This window comes from Mesocricetus auratus, unplaced genomic scaffold, assembly GCF_017639785.1.
Source record: "Mesocricetus auratus isolate SY011 unplaced genomic scaffold, BCM_Maur_2.0 Super-Scaffold_4256, whole genome shotgun sequence".
Classification (NCBI taxonomy): domain Eukaryota; kingdom Metazoa; phylum Chordata; class Mammalia; order Rodentia; family Cricetidae; genus Mesocricetus; species Mesocricetus auratus.
The window spans coordinates 21,942,340-21,964,994 of record NW_024429182.1 but is presented as its reverse complement, the minus strand read 5'-3'; the positions used below and the strand labels follow the sequence as shown (position 1 = coordinate 21,964,994).

The 22,655-nt window shown below is 41.1% G+C and overlaps 1 protein-coding gene across 1 annotated transcript in view; it reads left to right on the top strand.

Annotated features, from left to right (window-relative positions):
- LOC101832144 (cytochrome P450 2C28-like) overlaps positions 1 to 7,340 on the top strand; it is a 42,546-nt gene extending 35,206 nt beyond the window's left edge. Inside the window, exons 8-9 of the mRNA NM_001281683.1 lie at positions 5,340 to 5,481; positions 7,076 to 7,340. Of these exons, the coding sequence (NP_001268612.1) occupies positions 5,340 to 5,481; positions 7,076 to 7,257 (324 nt within the window). The 3' untranslated portion in view covers positions 7,258 to 7,340. The remainder of the gene's footprint in view (positions 1 to 5,339; positions 5,482 to 7,075) is intronic.
- The last annotated feature ends 15,315 nt before the right edge of the window (positions 7,341 to 22,655 follow it).

Genomic DNA, 22,655 nt, shown 5'->3' with positions numbered 1-22,655 from the left:
CTAATAAAAGCTCTGTACCTATGCTCTATTCCTTCCTGCGTTTTGGACATTTTTAGTCCTCTAAGTCAGAGTCTCACTGTTTTGCTGAAGCTGTCCCTGTCTTTGGAGTCGAAATGACTCTACTGTTTCTGCCTGTCAGTCCTATGCTACAGGCTGCGCCACCATGATCATGAATGCCTAGAAACTTCATCCTCGCTACTTCCCTCTCCTTTTTCTTGTAGTGTGGTGCTGGGGATGGAGCCCAGGACTTTGCACATACCAGCCAAGTGTTGTTCCATTCAGCTGTGGCCCCACAATTTTTTCATTTTTTATTTAAATTAGAAACAAGCTTTCTTCACATGTCAATCCCAGCTCCCTCTCCCTCTCCTCCTCCCCCTCCCTCCCCACCAGGCCCCCCAACCCCCCTTCCAAGCTCCACTCTGATCCCCAGGGAGGGTGAGGCCCTCCATGGGGGCTCTCCAGAGTCTGTCATTTCATCCAGGACAGGGCCTAGGCCCTCCCCCTAGAGTCCAGGCTGAGAGGCATCTCTCATTGTGGGATGGGTACCCAAAGTCCATTTGTACGTCAGGGATAAATACTACCCAAGGGTCCATAGATTGCCTAGGCCTCCTCACTGACACCACATTCAGGGGGTTCTGGATCAGTCTCATGCTGTCCTCCCAGCCATCAGTCTTGAGTCCAAGAGCTCCCCCTTGTTCAAACCTATGACTCCCTCTATTATGATATTTCTTATCCTATTCTCCCCCTATTCTATGCCCCACTCAACCTTCCTGTTCCCCTATTTGTATATAATAGAGCAACTTATTTTTTTTTTGAGTTAACCGTGTATCCTGCCACTTTGCTGAAGGTGTTTATCCACTCTAGGAATTTCCTTGTGAAGTTTTTCGGGTCACTTATGTAAACTATCATATCATCTGCAAATAGTAAAAGCTTGACTTCTTCTTTTCCTATTTGTATCCCTTTGATCTCCTTTTGTTGTCTTATTGCTGTAGCTAGAACTTCAAGTACAATATTGAAGAGATATGGAGAGAGTGGACATCCTTGTCTTGTTCCTGATTTTAGAGGAATTGCATTGAGTTTCTCTCCATTTAGTTTGATGTTAGCTGTTGGTTTACTGTATATTGCTTTTATTATATTCAGGTACGTTCCTGTTATCCCTGATCTCTCTAGGACCTTTATCATGAAGGGGTGTTAGATTTTGTCAAAGGTTTTTCAGCATCTAGTGAGATGATCATGTGATTTTTCTTTTGCAGTTTGTTTATATGGTGGATTACATTGATAGATTTTCTAATGTTGAACCATCCCTGCATCTCTGGGATGAAGCTTACTTGATTATGGTGGATGATTTTTCTGATGTTTTCTTGAATCCAATTTGCTAGTATTTTATTGAGTATTTTTGCATCGATGTTCATGAGGGAAATTGGTCCATAGTTCTCCTTCTTAGTTGTGTCTTTGTGTGGCTTGGGTACCAAGGTAATTGTAGCCTTCTAAAAAGAGTTTGGCAGTGAGCCTCCCACTTCTATTGTGTGGAACACTTTGAGGAGTATTGGAATTAGCTCTTCTTTGAATTTCTGGCAGAATTCTGCACTGAAGCCATCTACGCCTGGGCTGTTTTTGGTTGGGAGACTTTTGATGACTGCTTCTATTTCATTAAGGGTTATAGGTCTGCTTAGATTGTTTATCTGTTCTTAATTTGGTTTTGGAAAGTGATATCTATCCAGGAAATTGTCCATTTCCTTTAAATTTTCGAATTTTGTGAAGTACAGATTTTCAAAGTATGCCCTGATGATTCTCTGGATTTCCTCAGTGTCCATTGTTATGTCTCCCTTTTCATTTCTGATTTTGTTAATTAGCAAGCTCTCTCTCTGTCTTTTGTTTAGTTTGGACAAAGGTTTGTCTATCTTGTTGATTTTCTCAAAGAACCAACTCTTTGTTTCATCGATTCTTTTCAATGTTTTCCTGGTTTCTACTTGATTGATTTTAGCTCTCAATTTGATTATTTCCTGGCATCTACTCCTCCTGGGTGAGTTTGCTTCTTTTTGTTCTAGAGCATTCAGCTGTGCTATTAATTCTCTAGTGTGACTGTTCCCCAGTTTCTTCATGTGGGCACTTAGTGCTATGAATTTTCCCCTCAGCACTGCTTTCAGAGTGTCCCATAAGTTTGGGTATGCTGTGTCTTCATTCTCATTGAATTCCAGGAAGTCTTTAATTTCTTTTTTTATTTCCTCCTTTACCCAGGGATGGTGCAATTGTGCATTGTTCAATTTCCATGAGTTTGCAGGGTTTCTGCGATTTGTGTTATTGTTGAATTCTAACTTTAACGCATGATGGACTGATGAGATACATGGAGTTATTCCAATTTTTTTGTACTTGTTGATGTTTGCTATGTTGCCAAGTAGGTGGTCGATTTTTGAGAAGGTTCCATGTGGCGCTGAGAAGAAGGTATATCCCTTTGTGTTTGGGTGGAATGTTCTATAGATGTTAAACCCAGTTGGGTCATCACTTCTATTAGTTCTTTTGTTTCTTTGTTAAGTTTCTGTCTGGAAGTCGTGTCTAGTGGTGAGAGCAGAGTGTTGAAGTCTCCTACTACTAGAGTGTGAGATTTTATGTGGGTGCTTTTGTGTTTGGGGCATAGACGTTCAAAATTGAGACTTCATGTTGATGGACTTTTCCTTTGATGAATATGAAATGTCCTTCTTCATCTCTTTTGATTGATTTTAATTTGAAGTCTATTTTTTATATGTTAGGATTGCTATACCTGCTTGTTTCTTGGTTCTGTTTGATTGGAAAATATTTTCCCAATCCTTTACTCTGAGGTAACGTCTGTCTTTGACATTGAGATGCGTTTCTTGTATGCAGCAGAAGGATGGGTTCTGTCTTTGTATCCATTCTGCTAGTCTGTGTCTTTTAATAGGCAAGTTGAGACTGTTGACATTGAGGGATATTAATGACCATTGTCTGATGATTCTTGTTTGTGCTTGATTTATTGGTAGTGGAGTTATTGCATGTAGGTTCTCCCCCCTTGTTCTTTTGGTGTTTGGTAAAGTGGTATTATCTATTATCCATGTCTTTGTGAGTGTAGTTATCTTCGTTGGGTCTAGGTTTTCCTTCCAGCACTTTCTGTAGAGCTGGATTCATGGATTCATTTTGTTTAAATCTGGCTTTGTCATGGAATATTTTGTTTTCTCCATCTATGGTAATTGAAAGCTTTGCTGGATAAAGTTGTCTGGGCTGGCATCCTTGTTCTCTTAGCGTTTGTAGTATATCTGTCCAGGATCTTCTGGCTTTCATAGTTTCCATTGAGAAGTCGGGTGTAGGGGCTGGAGAGATGGCTCAGAGGTTAAGAGCACTGGCTGCTCTTCCAGGGGTCCTGAGTTGAATTCTCAGCAACCACATGGTTGCTCACAACCATCTGCAATGAGATCTGGTGCCCTCTTCTGGCATGCAGACATACATGGAAGCAAGATGTTGTATTCACAATAAAAAAATAAATCTTTAAAAAAAAAAGAAGTCGGGTGTAATTCGGATAGTTCTGCTTTTATATGTTACTTGGCCTTTTTCTTTAGCTGCTCTTAATATTTTCTCCTTATTCTGTAGGTTTGATGTTTTGATTATTATGTGGTGAGGTGACTTCTTTTTGTGGTCCAGCCTATTTGGTGTTCTGTAAGATTCTTGTATTTTCATAGACATATCCTTCTTTAGGTTAGGGAAGTTTTCTTCCATGATTTTGTTGAACATGTTTTCTGTACCTTTGAGCTGTATAACTTCACCTTCTTCTATACCTATTATTCTCAGGTTTGGTTTCTTCATGGTGTCCCATATTTCCTGGATATTTTGTGTTAGGGATTTGTTGGTTTTGAGATTTTCTTTGGTTGATGACTGTATATCCTCTAATGAGTCTTCAACACCTGAGATTCTCTCTTCTATATCTTGTATTCTATTGGTGATACTTGCATCTGTAGTTCCTGATCGTTTACCCAGCTTTTCTATTTCCAGCATCCACTCATTCTATGTTTTCTTTATTGTTTTTATTTCTGCTTTCAATCCTTCAACTGTTTGAGTTGTTTCCTTCATTTGTTTGGTTGTTTTTCTTGGTACTCTTTAGATTCTTTAAGAGATTTGTCTATTTCTTGAATTTTTTGGTTCACATTTTCCTCCATTTCATGTATTTTTTGTTTGTTTTTTTCTTCTATTTCTTTAAGGGATTTCCTTGTTTCCTCTTTGAGAGTCTTTATCATCTTCATAAACTAATTTTAAGGTCTTTCTCTTGTGATTCATTATGTAGTGATTTTCAGGTCTTGCTGGCGTTGGGTCTCTAGATTCTGGTGGAGCATGTTGGTCTTTTTATTGCTGAGTGAGTTCTTATTCTGTCTTCTTCCCATCTCTTCTTCCAGTGGTTGCAGGTGGGAGTCTTTCTGTCTTCACTGATCTCCTTCTTTCCTGAAGCTGAAGATGGGGATGCTGGAGGGTGGGATCTGAAGCTGGGGACCCAGGAGGGTGGGGTCTGGTGTCTTTTCTGTGTGGTGGATCCTCTGGATGCCAGGAGCAAGCCCCTGGAAGATTGAGGGAGTGGGTGATGGGCGGGGGAGTATTCCCAGGGGGACCCAAGCTCACCTGAAGCTGGGGACACTGAAGGGTGGGGTCTGGAAGGACTTATGCCTTTCCTGTGTGTGCGGGTCCTCTGGATGCCAGAAGCGGGCCCCTGGAAGATTGAGGGGTGGGTGATGGGCAGAGGGGTGGTCCCAGGGGGACCCAAGCTCACCTTAAGCAGGGGATGCCACTTTTTAATTTTTTTATGGAGCCTTTATTACACCTTCATTTTTTAGTTCTAACTTTGATGGATATAGTGTTCTTTTCTCATTATTTCATGAATGAGGATATCTAAGACAGTGGAGGTGGGGGGTGCAGGAGGAAAGGAGGGAGGGGAAACTGTGGTTGATACATAAAATGAATAAAAGTTTAAAATAAAAGAGTTGAACAATAATTCTTTGTGAACATTAATACTTATAAAGACAGTGAACCACCAAGGAAAGGAAAGACAAAAGGAAAAGAAGTCATGATAGCATCTTTGTTTACTTTCATTGCTAGTTTTAAAAATTACATTTATTTATTGAGAGTGTATGTGTGTGCATGTGTGTGAGCGTGTGCATGTGTGTATGTGTGTGTGTGTGTGTGTGTGTGTGTGTGTGTATGTGTCAGTTCTCTCTTGTCACTTTCTATTATCCAGGGTCAAATTTAGGCTTGCATGCAAGTGCCTGTGATCCACCTTGCCAGCCCTTTCTTCTTCCTCCTTCCACTCAGTGAATTCTTCATGCCACATTTTCATTTGTTATTTTCAGGGCACGGACTTAATAACATCATTGACTTCTGTGCTACATGATGACAAAGAATTTCCCAACCCCAAAATATTTGACCCTGCCCATTTTCTGGATGAGAATGGAAACTTTAAGAAGAGTGACTACTTTATGCCTTTCTCAATAGGTAAATGGAATTTATTTCTATTTGTACTTCAGGTACTAGGTAAACTTTATGTTTGGCACTGTGTTGTCTAGGCTGGCCTTGAACTTCTGAACTCAATTTTCTTGTCTGAGTATTTGGCACTAGAGACATGTGCCAGCAGGCATGATTCTGCAAGATACAGTTTGGAGATAAACTGGATCATCCACCATGTCCTCACAGACAAGTGGGTTTGCTCTTTGTGCCTCTTCAGGGGCAACACTTCCAATGCCCATGCATATTCCTCAACCGTGCCACATCGTCATTGTGGCTCCACATCAGCAGGGCTTTGAGAATATCCAGCCCATATTTTAAATTGAGAAAATTAGAATATAGGTCAGCAGCAGGTGAGTCAGCAGGTCACTGTAATCCAGTTGTATTAGTGCTGCGAGAGAGGGAAACCTGGGTTTCTGGTGAGGTCAGAGGGGAAGTTGCTCATATCACAGAGCATCCCAACAGGACAGAGGGAAGTTGGCTGGCTCCTAGGGAGGAAGGAAGGTAAGGAGAGGAGGCAGGGAACTGTACAGAGGAAATGAAGTACAGGAGGGGACATTTTCTGTAGATGTGGGGCACTAGAACTTGACAAAAATGCAGGCTGAGAAAGACCTTGGAGATGCTGAAGGACACTCGACAGTGATTCCAGAGCCCCTAGAGTTTCCTTTACTTAAGATCCGGCCTCTTGGTTGTTCAATCTCACTGCACATTAGGTCTTCCAAGTCTCTGAACACAGAGCCACATTAATTTTTGTCATATGTTTCTATGACTTTCATGTGGGTCTGCATTGTACATTTTCATATGTGACAGACCGAGCCCTTCTTTTTAGGGAACTCATATTTGGGCAGGGAGGCAGAAGATGACACAGCATAATGTTCAAGTGGTCCATGCTACTGTGAAAGCAGGGACAGTGAGGAAGCCTTGGAGTCAGGGTCACAGAGAATCATAAAGAAATGGCACAGATAGTGGGTCTTCAGGGAACTATCAGAGCAGCACTTCTTATACAATGGTGAAACCCGAAGCTTTCTTCATGGTGTTGGAGATTGGGGAAGGGAGTGGTATATGGAGCTGAGGAGGGACAGGATGGCATTGAATGTCAGACAGAAAAGAGAATGCGAATGTTCAGGCTGAGCTACTTGGGTCGTGCCTCATAGGGCAGATACAGAGCGTGCATCTCAAGTGAGGTGATTATAGATATAGGCAGGTAAGCTTGAATAGGCACAAAGGGAAACGTGGTATCTCCTTGACACTTCTGCTTTCAGCCATTAAAGCAGTGAAGTGAATGTGTCACTAGAGGAAGACTAATGTCAACTTGAAAGGTCAAAGGATAATTTCTATTGTGTGAATTGTTACTGAAGTCGTGATATAGAGCTTATAATAACTATTTAAAAATGAAGGGTGCCTACTAAAACCAGACGTTAAGTGGGTGACATTGTATCTAATGTTGTGTGCATCTCTGTTCAGTCTGTCATTCTGTTTGACTAACCCACCACTTAAGAATCAAATACTTAACTGACTGCCTTTATAACAGTTCATAACCTACTGTAAGGAGGGGATCCTCTGCATTTGCTTCTGTTTTTTTCAGGAAAGCGGATGTGCATGGGAGAGGCCCTGGCTCGCATGGAGCTGTTTCTGCTTCTGACCACCATTTTACAGAATTTTGATCTGAAATCTTTGGCTGATACGAAGGACATTGACACTACCCCAGTGGCCAGTACTTTTGGCTGTGTTCCACCTTCATACCAGCTGTACTTCATTCCTCGCTAAAGAACAGACTGGCGGTTGCTATGCAGGTGTATGTGATATGGTCCATGCCCTTCCCACTATTAGGGATACCTCTCTCATATCTCTCCATTCCCCCATGATCCAGTGAGCACCCATCCTCCTTTAAGAAGATTTTCATGATTTATCACACATATTTACCCACTACCCTCTTCAGTCTAAAACACTTGCATTGACCATGACCTGTACTAACATAAATGCTGAGTTATTAGTATGTTAGAGTGTAATGCAGAATAGTTCAACTGAGAGCCATCTCTGCTCTGCTTGATTCAAAATAAAAGGAATTATTAACTGAAGGGTCATTTTTCAGGCTTCTTTGTGCATAATGCATATAAAGAATGAAAAAGTAAATTTAGCATCATAATGGGATATCAACTTTCACCTATTAGGATGGGGATTATGAAATTAAAATGAAACAGAAAACATACGAATTGGTAACAATAAGTAGGAAGTGGAATTCTTTATTTGTCAACTTTTTCAAAACTTGTGTTCCTATAGTTGCATAGGCTTGTTTTTTGGCCCTTTGTATTAGTCTGTCTGACTACATGTCTGTTTTTGTGTCAGCATTTATACTATTTATACTGTTTTTGTTACTATGGCTCTATAGTGTAATTTGAAGTCAAGTATTTTGATAATCCCAACATTAATCTTTTTGCTAAGCATTGCTTTGGGTTTTCAGGGTCTTTTGTGCTTTCATATGATTTTAGGATGTTTTTCAATTTCTGAGAAAACTCACATTAGAGTTCTGATGACTGCACCAAAACACAGGACTCTTTTACTGATATAACCTTTTTTCATGACATCAATTCTATTGACCCATGAATACAGGAGGTCTTTGCATCTTCATATGTCCCACTCATTTTTTTTAGTGATAAATTTTTACTGTAGAGACTGTTAAAAAAAACTATTGAGAATAGGATTGTTTTCTTGGCTTCTTTCTCATTGTTTTGAAGCTCAATGCCCAGATTTACATGAGATAGAAACCAAAGTCACCCTCTGAACTTCCAAGATTCTGTAGATCTGCTCCAGTGTCAGGTAGAAACCTGTACTCTGATGAAAACAGACTTCATCTTCATTTTGCATAATCGCCAGATATACAGTGAGCCTGAGAACTCCCCTCAGACTGAGGATACCAGTAACTTTGAGATTCTGGTACAACCTGGCTTAGCTATACCCTCTTGTACTCCAAGAGACTGTATGTACAACATCCTATCTCCAGACAGCATAGCTATTATTGAGCCAGTGTTGCAGATAACAGTCTATAATTCTTCCAACACTAGGGAAAAATCTGTACGGGTGGGACCTATTTATATTTTGGCTTGAATCACTGTCAGTTTTTAGCACAGGTCAACACTAAACTAGGGCAGCATACTACACATTTTGTTTGCTGGGATTAGGGTGGAGTAGAGCGAGGGAGTCAGCACATGTATATTCTGGGACTTAGTGCCAGCTTGATGATAGCTGGCACTGAGGAGGTCCTACAACTCACACCCCTGGCTTTCTTGTACCTAGAAGAAGCCCAGAGCCAGGGAAAAGCATGTGACTTATGCTATTAAACTCCTGTTCCAGCCAGCATTGCTTGTGGTTGATACTGATGTCTTGGGTCAGGAGTTTGCTTCAGTTCAATCATGAACCTTGTGCTATGGTTTTCAGGCTGTGGGCTCAGAGCATGATACAGCTTAGTGGCATTTATTGCCATGAATATGGTATAGGAACTTGGTTCATTAATGGTGGCTCCATTCAGTTTTAGGCAAAATTCTTCAGTGTCTGACCACAGCTCATGAATAGATGAAGTATCTGGTTCTACTCCAGCCCCAGGGGGAACAAGTAGGGATGGAAACCCTTTCTAGATATCATATTTGTTCATTCTGAACCATACACCACTGTCTGAGACAAACCTGAGTCTCGATTACTCTCTAGCTCTAAAAGAAGATATATCATGCCTACACAGGAAAAAGCAAATAAACAAACAAACTGGGTTTGGATGGTGACTGTGCTGAGATGGTAGAAGGGACTACAAGTTGAAACCAGCTTATTCCTGGAAAGACAGGGACTAAGAAAACCAGATGTGAAGACTGACACACCCAATCTTTCAGTTCTTGGATGATGTGGCACACCATAGGCATTGAGAGCTTCCCCCACCTTTTAAATTTAAATTAGAAACAAGCTTGTTTTACATGTCAATCCCAGTTCCCTCTCCCTCCTCTCCTCCCCTACCCCTCACCGACCCACAATTACCATCCCATTTCTGCTCCCCAGGGAGGGTGAGGCCTTCCATGGGGGATCTTAAAAGTCTGTCATATCATTTGGAGCAGGGCCTAGATCCTCCCCCATGTGTCTAGGCTGAGAGAGTATCCTTGTATGTGGAGTGGGCTCCCAAAGTCCATTCGTATACTGGGATAAATACTGAGCACTACCAGAGGCCCAAATTGACATCCTCGTTCAGGGGGTCTGGAACAGTCCTATGCTGGTTTCTCAGCTATCAGTCTGGGGGCCATGAGCTACCCCTTGCTCAGATCAGCTGTTTCTGTGGGTTTCTCCAGCCTGGTCTTGACCCCTTTGCTCATCACTCCTCCCTCTCTGTAACTGAATTCCAGAGTTCAGCTCAGTGTTTAGCTGTGGGTGTTTGCTTCTGTTTCCATCAGTTACTGGATGAAGGTTCCAGAATGGCATATAAGGTAATCATCAATCTCATTATTGGAGAAGGGCATTTAAGGTAGCCTTTTGACTATTACTTAGATTATTAGTTGGGGTCAACCTTGTAGATTTCCCTAGTGCCAGATTTCTCTTTAAACCTATAATGGCTCCCTCTATTATGGTATCTCTTTTCTGATTCTCCTCTATTTTTCTTCTGACTCCATCTTCCTGTTCTCTCCTATCCTCCTTTCTCCTCCTTTTCTCTTTCTTCTGACTTCCTCTCCCCTCCCCTCATGTTCCCAATTAGCTCAGGAGATCTTGTCCCTTTCCCCTTCTCCAGGGGACCATGTATGTCTGTCTCTCTTAGGGTCCTCCTTGTTTCTTAGCTTCTTTGGTGGTGTGAATTGTACTCCTTTGCTCTATGTCTATGTTTGTGAGACTTTTGATGACTGCTTCTATTTCATTGGGGTTATAGGTCTATTTAAATTGCTTATTGGTTCTTATTTAATTTTGGTATGTGATGTCTATCCAGAAAATTGTTCATTTCCTTTAAATTTTTGTATTTTGTGGAGTACAGGTTTTCAAAGGCTGACCTGATGATTTTCTGAATTTCCTCATTGTCCATTGTTATGTCCTCCTTTTCATTTCTGATTTTGTTAATTTGTGTGTTCATACTTTCCTTTTGGTAAGTTTGGATAAAGGTTTGTCTATCTTGTTGATTTTCTTGAAGAGCCAGCTCTTTGTTACATTGGTTCTTTGTATTGCTTTCCTAGTTTCTACTTCATTGATTTTAGCCCTCAATTTGATTATTTCCTGGCACCTGTTCCTCTGGGTTGCGCTTGCTTCTTTGTGTTCTAGAGCTTTCAGCTGTGCTGTTAATTCTCTAGTGTGACTATTCTCTAGTTTCCTCATATGGGCACTTAGTACTATGAACTTTACTCTTAGCACTGCTTTCAAATTGTCCTATAAGTTTGGGTACGTTGTGTCTTCATTCTCATTGAATTCTAGGAAGTCTTTATTATTTTTTTATTTCTTCCTTGACCCAGAAGTGGTACAATTGCACATTATTCAATTTCCATGAGTTTGTAGGTTTTATGCAATTTGTGTTGTTGTTGAATTCTAACTTTAAAGCATGGTGGTCTGATAAGATACATGGAGTTATTCCATTTTTTGTATCTATTGAGGTTTGCCATGTTGCCGAGTATGTGGTTGATTTTTGAGAAAGTTCCATGTAGCACTGAGAAGAAGGTATATTATTTTTTTATGTGGATGGAATGTTCTATAGATATCTGTTAAATGCAATTGGGTCATAGCTTCTGTTAGTTCCTTTGAAGTTTCTGTCTGGTGGTCCTGTCTAGTGGTGAGAGTGGAGTGTTGAAGTCTCCCACTATAAGTGGGTGAGGTTTTATGTGTGATTTGACTTTTAGTAATGTGGATGCCTTTGTATTTGGGGCATAGATGTTCAGAATTGAGACTTCATCTTGGTGGATTTCTCCTGTGATGATTATGAAATGACCTCATTCATCTCTTTTGATTAATTTTAGTTTAATTAATTAGTCTAATTTGTTAGATATTAGGATTGCTAACCCCAGCTTGTTTTTTGGTTCCATTTGATTGGAAAATCTCTTCCCAACCCTTAACTCTGATATAACGTCTGCTTTTTAATTTGAGGTGTGTTTCTTATATGCAGCAGAAGGATCAATTCTGTCTTCTAATCCATTCTGTTAGCCTGTGTCTTTTTATGGGTGAATTAAGATCATTAATATTGAGGGATATTCATGACCATTGATTGCTCATTTTTGTTTCTTTTGGAGTTGGTATTGGTGGTAGAATTGTGTGTGGATTTTCACCCATTTTTTCTTTTGGCTGTTGGTAAAGTGGGATTATCTATTGCCTATGTTTTCCTAGTTGTAGTTAACTTCCCTAGATTGGAGTTTTCCTTCTAGAACTTTCTGTAGGGCTGGGTTAGTGAATATGTATTGTTTAAATCTGGTTTTGTCATGGAATATCTTGTTTTCTCCATCTATAGTGATTGAAAGCTTTGTTGGGTATAATAGTCTGGGCTGGCATCCGTGGTTTCTTAGTGTTGGTAGAATATCTATCCAGGACTGTCTGACTTTCAGAGTTTCCATGGAGAAGTCAGGTGCAATTCTGATAGGTTTGCCTTTATATGTTACTTGACCTTTTCCATTAGCTGCCCTTAATATTCTTTCTTTATTCTGTATGTTTGGGGTCTTGATTATAATGTGTTGAGGGAACTTTTTTTTTGTGGTCCACTCTATTTGGTATTCTGTAAGCTTCTTGTACTTTCATTAGCATGTCTTTCTTTAGGTTGGGAAAGTTTTCTTCTATGATTTTGTTGAATATGTTTTCTGCATCTTTGAGTTGGGTTTCTTCACCTTCTTCTATACCTATTATTCTTAGGTTTGGTCTTTTCACAGTGTCCCATATTTGTTCATATTTTGTGTTAGGGATTTTTTGGACATAAGATTTTCTTTGGTCAATGAATCTATTCTCCTTGTGTATCTTCAATGCCTAAGATTCTCTCTTCCGTCTTTTTTTTTTTTTTTTGTGTTCGAGACAGGGTTTCTCTGTATTGTTTTAGAGGCTGTCCTGGAACTAGCTCTGTAGACCAGGCTGGCCTCCAACTCCCACAGATCCGCCTGTCTCTGTCTCCTGAGTGCTGGGATTAAAGGCGTGTGCCACCAATGCCCAGCTTCTTCCATCTCTTGTATTCTGTTGGTTATGCTTGTTTCTGTAGTTCCTGATTGTTTACCTAGCTTTTCTATTTCCAGCATTCCCTCAGACTGTGTTTTTTTTTTAATTGAGAGCAATCAGACTTTTCATAACTTTATCAGAAACAAAAGATAGTGGCAATTTGCAGGTTCGATACAGTTGTAGTTGCCAGGATAACATGAAATTGCAAGCAATACAGAGTATAAAGAATAATGTCTAAGAACATTTTTCTTGTTAAGCTTACACACTTGCTTGACTACTAGGGGAACAAATGGTGAAATACAAACTAGCCTGAATACTTCACCACCTGCCTAAGGCCATCTATTCATCAGGAACAGGAAGGCACATTGTGTTCCAGGAGCTATAGACTTCAGGCTGAATACCCTAAGGCGCATGTGTCTCAGTGGGAGTAGGTCAGGCAGACTCCATGGTTTCCTGCAGAGCCATTTACCCACTAACATCCTGACTCTGACATCCAGTCAGACTGTGTTTTTTTATTGTCTCTATTTCAGCTTTGAACAGTTGGACCATTTGATTTGTTTCTTTTAATTTTTGCTTTGTCTTTTCCTCCATTTCTTGATTTTTTTGGTTTGTTTTTTCTTCCATTTCTTTAAGGGATTTTTTCATATCATCTTTGAGGGTCTCTATCATTCTCATGAAGTTGTTTTTAAGGTCATTCTCTTCTGCTTCATCTGTGTTGGAATGTTCAGGTCTTGCCCATGTAGAGTCTCTAGGCTCTGGTGTTGTCATATTGGTTTTTCTGTTGCTGAGTGTAATTTTATATTGTCTCCTTCCCATTCCTTCTTCCAGTGGGTGCAGAAGGAGTCTCTTCCTCTCCTGGTGGGTACGGGACCAAGGTTCCCTTCCAGTGAGTGCAAGCAGGTTCAATACTCTGGTAGCTCTCTTCTTTCCATGGATGGAGGTGGTCCTTGTACCGGGACCTTTGTAGTCTCAGGGTGGTCTGGACCCATAGGGATGGGATTCTCAGTGCGCAGTCCCCAGGCCTCAGCTGGCACCAAGAAGGGCACTGCAAGGTGGGCCAGAAACAGACCCAGGCTTACTTAGTCCACTGGGCGGAGAAAGAGACTGGGATGCTGGCAGTCTCTGGGTGGGGTGGATCCCTCGGGGATGGGAACTGCAGTGCATAGTCCCCAGACCTCAGCTGGTTCTGTGCAGTTGGCACTGAGTGCTTTTAAGAAACCACAATCTTTCCCCAAAGGTCAGAATTAAATGTCAGAAACTGGCAAGATAGAATCAGTGTGGAAGTCCTATGAGGAAATTAAGAGTAACTATGGTGAGAGGAACTCAGCACCTTCAAGAACACAGCCTGAGATGATTCAGTACTCCGACAAAGAACCTTAACAAAGAGATGGAAGCAAGGAAAACTAGATGTGTTACTCAAGGTTCTCTAGAGGAACATAATTTACAGAATGACTCCCTTTTCTATATATAGAACAAGAATTTATTAGAATGTCTTACAGACCATTCCAGCTAGTCTAACAATGGTTGTCTACCAACAGAAGGTTCTAAGTATCCAGTATTTTCTCAGTCTATGAGGTGGGTATCTCAGCTGGTTTTCAGTACATGCTGAAATCCCGAAGAAGTAGGTTCTAATGCCAGTGAAAGAATGGACTTGCTAGCAAGATGAGAGCAAGAAGGCAAAGAGCGAAAGCTCCCTTCTTCCATGTTTTTATGAAGGTTTCCAGCAGAAGGCACGATCCACATTAGAAGTGGGTTTTTCCATTTCAAAGGGTCTGGACTAAAGGTGTGTTTTCCTACCTCATAGTTGTGGATTAGAAATAGATCTTCCTACTTCAAATTAAACAAAAATCCCTCATAGGTGTGCTCTCCATTTTTGGTTTTTAGTTAATTCCAGATGTAGTAGTCAAGTTGACAAACAAAAATAGCCACCGCACAGGACAAATCCCTTAGCTGAAGAGTATACCAGTTGAATTAAAAAATGGATAAATGTCATTAAATGTAAGGCAGATCAAATGGGAAAAAGAATTATTGAGATTGAATTTAGGCTATTTGAAAAAAGTTGCACATTCGGAAGAAGAAAAATGAAAATGGAATGAAGAATGACTGAAGGATTATGAGAACTTTGGTACAATATTTAAAGAATAAATATTTAAGTTATTGAATCTTCAAAAAGACTTTAGAATGTCACAGCAGGAGAAGGCTTACTAAATGTAGTAAGATATCCACCCTGCCTGAATCTGTTGTACTGACCATGCCCATTTAGGTGTGATCACAGGTGTAGATGTGATGGGGAAGGCTAGATCTGGGTTCCTGGACCCTAGCTCACTCTCTTGGTTCTGGTCAGGTCATGGAGAGCAGCCTGGGTGTGGATCTTTGCAGCTGGAACTTAGGGGGTCATAGGTTTCTTATGTAAGTGACTCCCCCCCCCCCCCCCGAATAAAATTGACCTATATTTAACCAAGTCCCATGTGTCTTAATCTGTGCTTCTACAACTAAAAGAACTATTATTAGCAAATGCTCCCAGGGACTGAACTAGTATCCAGGGAGCCATCATGGGACTGACCTGGGCACTCTGCATATACTCGACAGTTGTGTAGCTTTTTCCTCTTGTGGGACTCCTAACAGTTGGAGCAGGGGCTGACTCCAACTCTTTTCCTGGCTTTCAGGATCCTACTCCTCCTACTAGCTCACCTTGCCTAGCCTTAATACATGAGAAAGTGCTTAGTTTCCCTGCAACTTGATATGCTATGTTCTGTTGATAATCATGGTAGACTTGCCCTAAACAGAAATGGAGGAGGAGTGGATTGGGAGGTGGGTGGGAACAGAAGGGTGGAGGTGTGTGTGGGGGGGGGGGCTGGAAAGAGGGAGGGGAAACAGCTACCAAGATGTAAAACAAAAAAAATAAATGTATTTAAAAAAATTCTCCTAGGTCTAGAAAAGAATAGATATATAGGTACAAAGTTCAAAGTTGCTCACTATTCAAGTTCAAGTCTGCTCAAAGACAATTATAGTTAAACTAAAAAATGACAAGGCAGGTTCCTTCTTTCATTATTTCTTCCTTCCTTTTTACACATATGAGTGTTTTCCTGCGTGTATGCATGTGCACTACATGCATTCCTGGTGCCCGTGGAGGTCAGGAAAGAGCATTTTTAAAATTCATTTTTAATTTGTTCTCTTTTTATTCATTTCCTCTCATGCTGACCTTAATGAAAAGCTCAGGACAGCAGTCTGTGTGTTGTGGGAACTCCATCAGGCAATGGCTTTTGTAGCTCCAGCCCCTTCTGGGCATGACATCAGGTGCCATGCGTGGCCTGAGAAGCACTCTCTCTCTCGTGCAGTCCCCAGGCCAAGCATGTTCCACAGCTTCACACCAGCAGTGTACAAACAGCAGTTGCCGATAGCCTATCCCCCAGTCAAGCAGGTCTGCTCTGCGGTTTATAACGCTGGGTTTTAGATGCCCTCTTCCAGGTTGCCATTGTGCAATCAATCTGTCCCTCCCCCACCCAGGTGGCTCTGCGGGCCAGGCACATCCCACCTGCAATCAGCAGCGTGTCACACTCATTGGTTCTTTGCATTGTTTTCTGAGTTTCTATTTTATTGATTCCAGCCTTCAATTTAACTATTTCTTGCCCTCTAATACTTCTGGATGAGCTGGATTCTTTTTGTTCTAGGGCTTTCAGTTGTTCTGTTAATTCCCCAGTGTGAGATTTTCCCAGCTTCTTTATGTAGGCATTTAGTGCTATGAACTTTCCCCTCAGCACTGCTTTCATTGTGTCCCATAAGTTTGGGTATATTGTGTGGTCATTTTCACTAAATTTGGAAAGTCTTTAATTTCTCTATCTATTTCTTCCTTTACCCAGTGGTGGTTCATTCCATTTCCACATGTTTAGTCAGGTGTAGCTTAATTTTATTTTTAAATTAATTTTTATTTAAATTAAAAACAATATTATTTTACATAAAATCCCAGTTTCCTCTTCCTCCCTTCCTCCCATTACCCCCACCATCTCCCCATCCAAACTCCCAGTCACTCCTCAGGGAGGGTGAAGCCTCCCATGGGGGATCATTAAAGTCTGTCACATCATTTGGGGCAAGACCTAGGCCCTCCCCCATGTATCTAGACTAAGAGAGTATCCCTCCACAGGGAATGGACTCCCATAGCTCATTGATGCACTAGGGATAACACTGGTTCCACTGCCAGAGACCCCATAGACTTCTCAGGCCCCCCAACTAACATCCATATTTAGGGGGCCTGGTTTGTTCTTATGAGCCTCCCCAGCTGTCAGATTGGGGTCCATGAGATCCCACTTGCTCAGGTCAGCTGTTTATGTGGATTTTCTCAGCATGGATGGTCTTGACACCTTAGTTCATCACTCCTTCCTCTCTACAACTGGATTCCAGGAGTTCAGCTCAGTGCTAAGCTGTGACTCTTTGCTTCTGCTTCCATCAGCTACTGGGTGAAGGCTCTATGATGGCATTTAAGGTAGTCATCAATCTCATTATAGAGGAAGGACATTTAAGGTAGCCTCTCCATTATTGCATAGATTCTTAGTTGAGATCTACCTTGTGGATCCTTGGATATTTCCCTAGTGCTAGATTTCTCTTTAAATGTATAATTGCTACCTCTATTAAGGAATCTCTTTTCTTGCTCTTTCAGTACTATAGCTCTATAGCAGAGTTTGGAGTCAGGGATGGCGATGTCTCCAGAGGTTCTTTTATTGTACAGAGTTATTTTGGCTATCCTGGGTTTTTTGTTTTTCCATATAAAGTTGAGAATTGTTCCTTCAAGGTCTGTGAAGAATTGTGTTGGGATTTTGATGGAAACTGCATTGAATCTGTAGATTGATTTTGGTAAGATTGCCGTTTTTTTTCCTATGCTGATCCTACCTCTCCAAGAGCATGGGAGATTTTTCCATTTTCTAATATTTTCTTTAATTTCTTTCTTTAAAGACTTAAAGTTCTTGTCATACAGGTCTTTCACTTGTTTGGTTAGAGTTGCCCCAAGATATTTTATGTTGTTTGTGGCTATTGTGAAGGGTGATGTTTCTTTGATTTCTTTCTCAGCCCATTTTTTGTCTATATATCTAGTTTCTTATGCCTGCCATCTTAGAAAAACTGCAGTTTAAACAGCCGCGTTTTTAACAGATAAGACACGTGGCCAGAAAAACATAAAGATTTACAGTAAACTCAGACTCGGATGAAGAAAAACCTCTAACGGTTTACAGTGTGTTTAAAAATATATGTAGGATTGAGAGAAAAAAATAAAAGAAACAGCATAGTGTTAAATCCAGAAGCCGGGAGTTGGCGGCATATGCCTTTAATCCCAACACGCCTTTATGAGAGATCACCCTAGGTTGGAGGGTGGATTGGATTAAATCTCCAGGCCTTCGCCTGACACCAAGGTCAGGAAAGAAAGGGAAACCTGAGAGATCGCCCTCAGCTAGAGGATGGATTAAAAGTGGGTAAATTAAAAATTGGTAACAGTTAATAAAGGAGGTACTGGTATTAAGTAAAAGAAAAGGAAAAGATAAAAGTATATAAAATGGAAAATACACAGAGAGTCTGGATACTGTGTACAGTTGTGGTGTCTTTAAATTGTTTAATTGCTGAGAAAGGAACAAAAACTACTAAAAGACATTTGATTATTAATGTTGCTAAATTAATCCAACTTACATGTTTTGTAAATGCTTTGACTTCTAAATTTAAATATAAGGACAGGTTACTTGGGAAAAGAATTTCTGCTTTTGTTTCCACAGAACATAAAAAGCTGTGGGTTCCTTCCAGACTAGTATGGGTTGATGAAGCAAGACCACCTGAAGCAGTGGCCCAGGTGATCCAACACCTAAAACAGCTGAGATGATGCAGCCTTACAGACCACAAAAACAAGAACTTCAACGGGTTTCTGGGGTTTTTCTTTTGTCATGATCCCCATGGTATTTCAGCGCCCCTTAACAGCAGGAAGTAGTTTGGAAAGAACGACACCCAAATTCCCAAATATTGTTTATAAATTGGCATTGACATCCTAGTCACCTGAGATAGGTGCTAATTTATATAAAGAAGGGGGGAGATGTTGGGCCCCAGCCCCATGGTATCTCTGTGAGTTGCTGGTCAGCCTACAAGTGCAACTTGTTTTCCAGTCCAAGTGCTTTCTATTTTCTAGTCCTGTCTTACTGCCCCGGCCTTGACCCTCTGACATCAACATTCAGCAGGAGGAAAACAACGATTCTCCTACCTGGGGTTTTTCCACTGTGCTGTAAACATGTAGATAAAGCTCCTCCCTCCTAGAAGGGAGAGACCTCTTAGCAATTTCAATGAAGACACACACACACTCTCTCTCTCCTGGCAATAAAGGCAGCACATACATTCTCTTAGTACAAACAAGTGGATGTCTGGTCTCTCTTTTCCTGATACCCTGGCGCTGGTGCAGCAATTGGAGGTCCTACCGAGATCGTGAAAGCGAGGTAAGTGGACGGGGTTAAGAAACTATGGGGAATAGTTCCAGGAAGCTAGAATCATTACAGTATCAACTAAAAAAGTTACTCAAAGGACATGGGACTGCAGTCAAGTCTAAAACCCTAGAAGGCTTTCTAAAATCGATTGAATGAGCCAGTCCATGGTTCATTACTGGGGGACGCTTAAATATCCCAGATTGGGAGGAGGTTCGCCGTGATCTTCATAGACTTTTACGAAAAGAGGGACCTGAGTCCTTGCCCCCTACCACATTTTCCTTATGGAGATTAGTGAGGGGTGCACTTTTGACAGATAAGTTTCGTCACCGCCAGGTAGTTCAGGACACAAAAGAAGCCTTTTTAGAGTTACAAGAGACAGAGACTCAAGCCTCCTTGAGTTCAGGGGCAGAGAGTGAGGATGAAGAGACCCTGGCTGAAACTAGAGGCTCCATTGTTAGTGAGGATGAGGAGTCTCTTAGGAACAACAAAAAAATGGGTAGAGGTCTCCGGGCAAAACCCAAAAAGGACTCCAGTCAGAATCGGTTATATCCTTCTCTATCAGACCTAGAAAATGGAAGTAGCTCAGACTAAGACTCATCACAGTCTGAAAAGGAATGGTTACTTGCTGAGATCGCGGCCCTTAAAAAAGAACTAAAAAACATTCGAATTAAGGAAAGACAGGACAGGGAGAAAAACCCTTCTCCATACTCTGAAAAAAGGGACTCCTCCTATGAGATAACCCAGTCCTTCTTGGACTTCGATGGAAGACTCAAAGGAGGGGTCCAATACTGCCCGGTGGTGGCCCTGGTAATAGAAGCTCGAGACCCGAACAATTCTGGGCAGGTCATTCGGCATCATAACCCTTTAAGTTTTAAAGATATAAAACAACTTAAAGAGGCGACTTTAAATTATGGAGTGCAGGCTCTCTTTACACTTTCCTTAATGGAATCTTTTGTGTCTCTTGACACCTCGTGATTGGCAGCAACTTTGCTGAGTGACTCTATCTGGGGGAGAGTATTTGATTTGGAGGGGTGAGTTTCAGGAAAGATGCAGCCAGACAGCCCAAAGAAATGCACAGGCTGGACAGCCCCAGAGAAATGTGGAGATGCTTACCGGGAGTGGTCAATATGCCACCATTCAGCAACAAATACAATACGACATCGCAGTCTATGCTCAAGTGGCAGCAGCGGCCCAAGGGGCTTGGAAAGCATTACCTTCCAAGGAAGGAGGGGATCATCTGTCCAAAGTCCTTCAAGGACCCTCCGAACCTTTTCAAGACTTCGTAGACCGTCTCAGTCAGGTAGCAGAAAGAATATTTGGGGGCATTGGGCCTGCGATGCCAGTCATCAAGCAGATGGCATTTGAAAATGCAAATAAATATTGTAAGGAAGCCCTTCGCCCCTATCGCAATAAAAGTCTAAATGACTATATCTGGATCTGTAGGGACATTGATGGGAACTTCATCCAGGGCCAAGTGTTAGCTGCTGCTATTCGGCCCCAAGTGGGGAAAGAAAGATCTACTCTGGGAGGGAGAAAAACATGTTTCAGATGCGGTAGGGAAGGACACTTCTGTAGAGAGCACCCTCAAAATAGTACTACGGGTCTCAAGAGACCTGGTTTATGCCCCCGTTGTCGAAGGGGATATCATTAGGCCAATGACTGCTACTCTAAAACTGACCGGGAGGGAAATTTCCTTCCTGCTAATAATAATCAGGGAAACGGGAGGAGGGCCCCAAAGCCAACGTGTACCGGGTAATGACACCTGCGTCTGGCAGTGGCAGTGACCACATCTCCAAGCTAGCAGCTTTTGCTGGATGTCAGCATAGACCGAGGCGATAGTCTGGAGTCATGCTTATGCCCGCCATCTTAGAAAAACTGCAGTTTAAACAGCCGCGTTTTTAACAGATAAGACACGTGGCCAGAAAAACATAAAGATTTACAGTAAACTCAGACTCGGATGAAGAAAAACCTCTAACGGTTTACAGTGTGTTTAAAAATATATGTAGGATTGAGAGAAAAAATAAAAGAAACAGCATAGTGTTAAATCCAGAAGCCGGGAGTTGGCGGCATATGCCTTTAATCCCAACACGCCTTTATGAGAGATCACCCTAGGTTGGAGGGTGGATTGGATTAAATCTCCAGGTAGAAGAGATCGTTGTTTTCCTCCTGCTGAATGTTGATGTCAGAGGGTTAAGGCCGGGGCAGTAAGCCAGGACTAGAAAATAGAAAGCACTTGGACTGGAAAACAAGTTGCACTTGTAGGCTGATCAGCAACTCACAGAGACCCCATGGGGCTGGGGCCCAGCATATATATAGGAGGGCTACTGATTTTTTTTGAGTTAATCTTGTATCTTCCACTTTGCTGAACTATTTATCAGCTATAGGAGTTCCCTAGTAGAATTTTTCAGGTCGCTTATGTAAACTATCATATCATCTGTAAATAGTGAAAGTTTGGCTTTTTTCCTTTCCATTTTGTATCTCCTTGATCTCCTTTTGTCTTCTTATCGCTCTAGCTAGAACTTCAAGTACAATAATGAAGACATATGGAGAGAGTGGACAGCCTTGTCTTGTTCCTGATTTTAGAGGAATCACATCGAGTTTTTCTCCATTTAGTTTGATGTAGGCTGTTGGCTTGCTGTATATTGTTTTTATTATTTTTAGATATGTTCCTGTTATCCCTCATCTCTACATGACCTCTATCACAAGGGATGTTGTATTTTGTCAAAGGCTTTCTCAGTGTCTAGTGAGATGATCATGTGGTTTTTCTTCTTCAGTTTGTTTATATGGTGGATTACATTGACAGATTTTTGTATGTTGAATCATCCCTGCATCTCTGGGATAAAGCCTTCTTGATCATGGTGGATGTTTTTTTCTGATGTGTTCTTGGATTTGCCAGCATTTTATTGAGTATTTTTGTATCAGTGTTCATGAGGGAGATTGGTCTGTAGTTCTCTTTCCTAGTTGTGTCTTTGTGCTGTTTGGGTATCAAGGTAATTGCAGCCTTTTAAAAAGAGTTTGGCAATGTCCCTTCTGCTTCCATTGTGTGAAACAATTTGAGGAGTATTGGTAATAGCTCTTTGAATTTCTGATAGAATTCTGCACTGAAACAATATGGTTCTGGGTTTTTTTTGTTTGTGAGATTTGATGACTGCTTCTATTTCATTAGGGGTTATAGGTAAACTTAAATTGCTTAGCTGTTCTTGATTTAACTTTGGTAAGTGATACCTATGCAGAAAATTGTCCATTTCCTTTAAAATTTTCAATTTTGTGGAATACAGGTTTTCAAAGTATGACCTGATGATTCTCTGGATTTTCTCAGTGTCCCTTGTTACGTCCCTATTTTCTTTACTGATTTTGTTAATTTGCATATTCTCTCTCTGCCTTTTGATTTGTTTGGATAAAGGTGTCTATCTTGTTGATTTTCTAGAGGAACCAACTTTTTGTTTCATTGATTCTTTGCATTGTTTTCTTTGTTTCTACTTTATTGATTTCAGCCATCAATTTGATTATTTCTTGACATCTACTCCTCCTGGATGAGTTTGCTTCTTTTTGTTCTAGAGTTTCAGGTGTGCTATTAAGTTT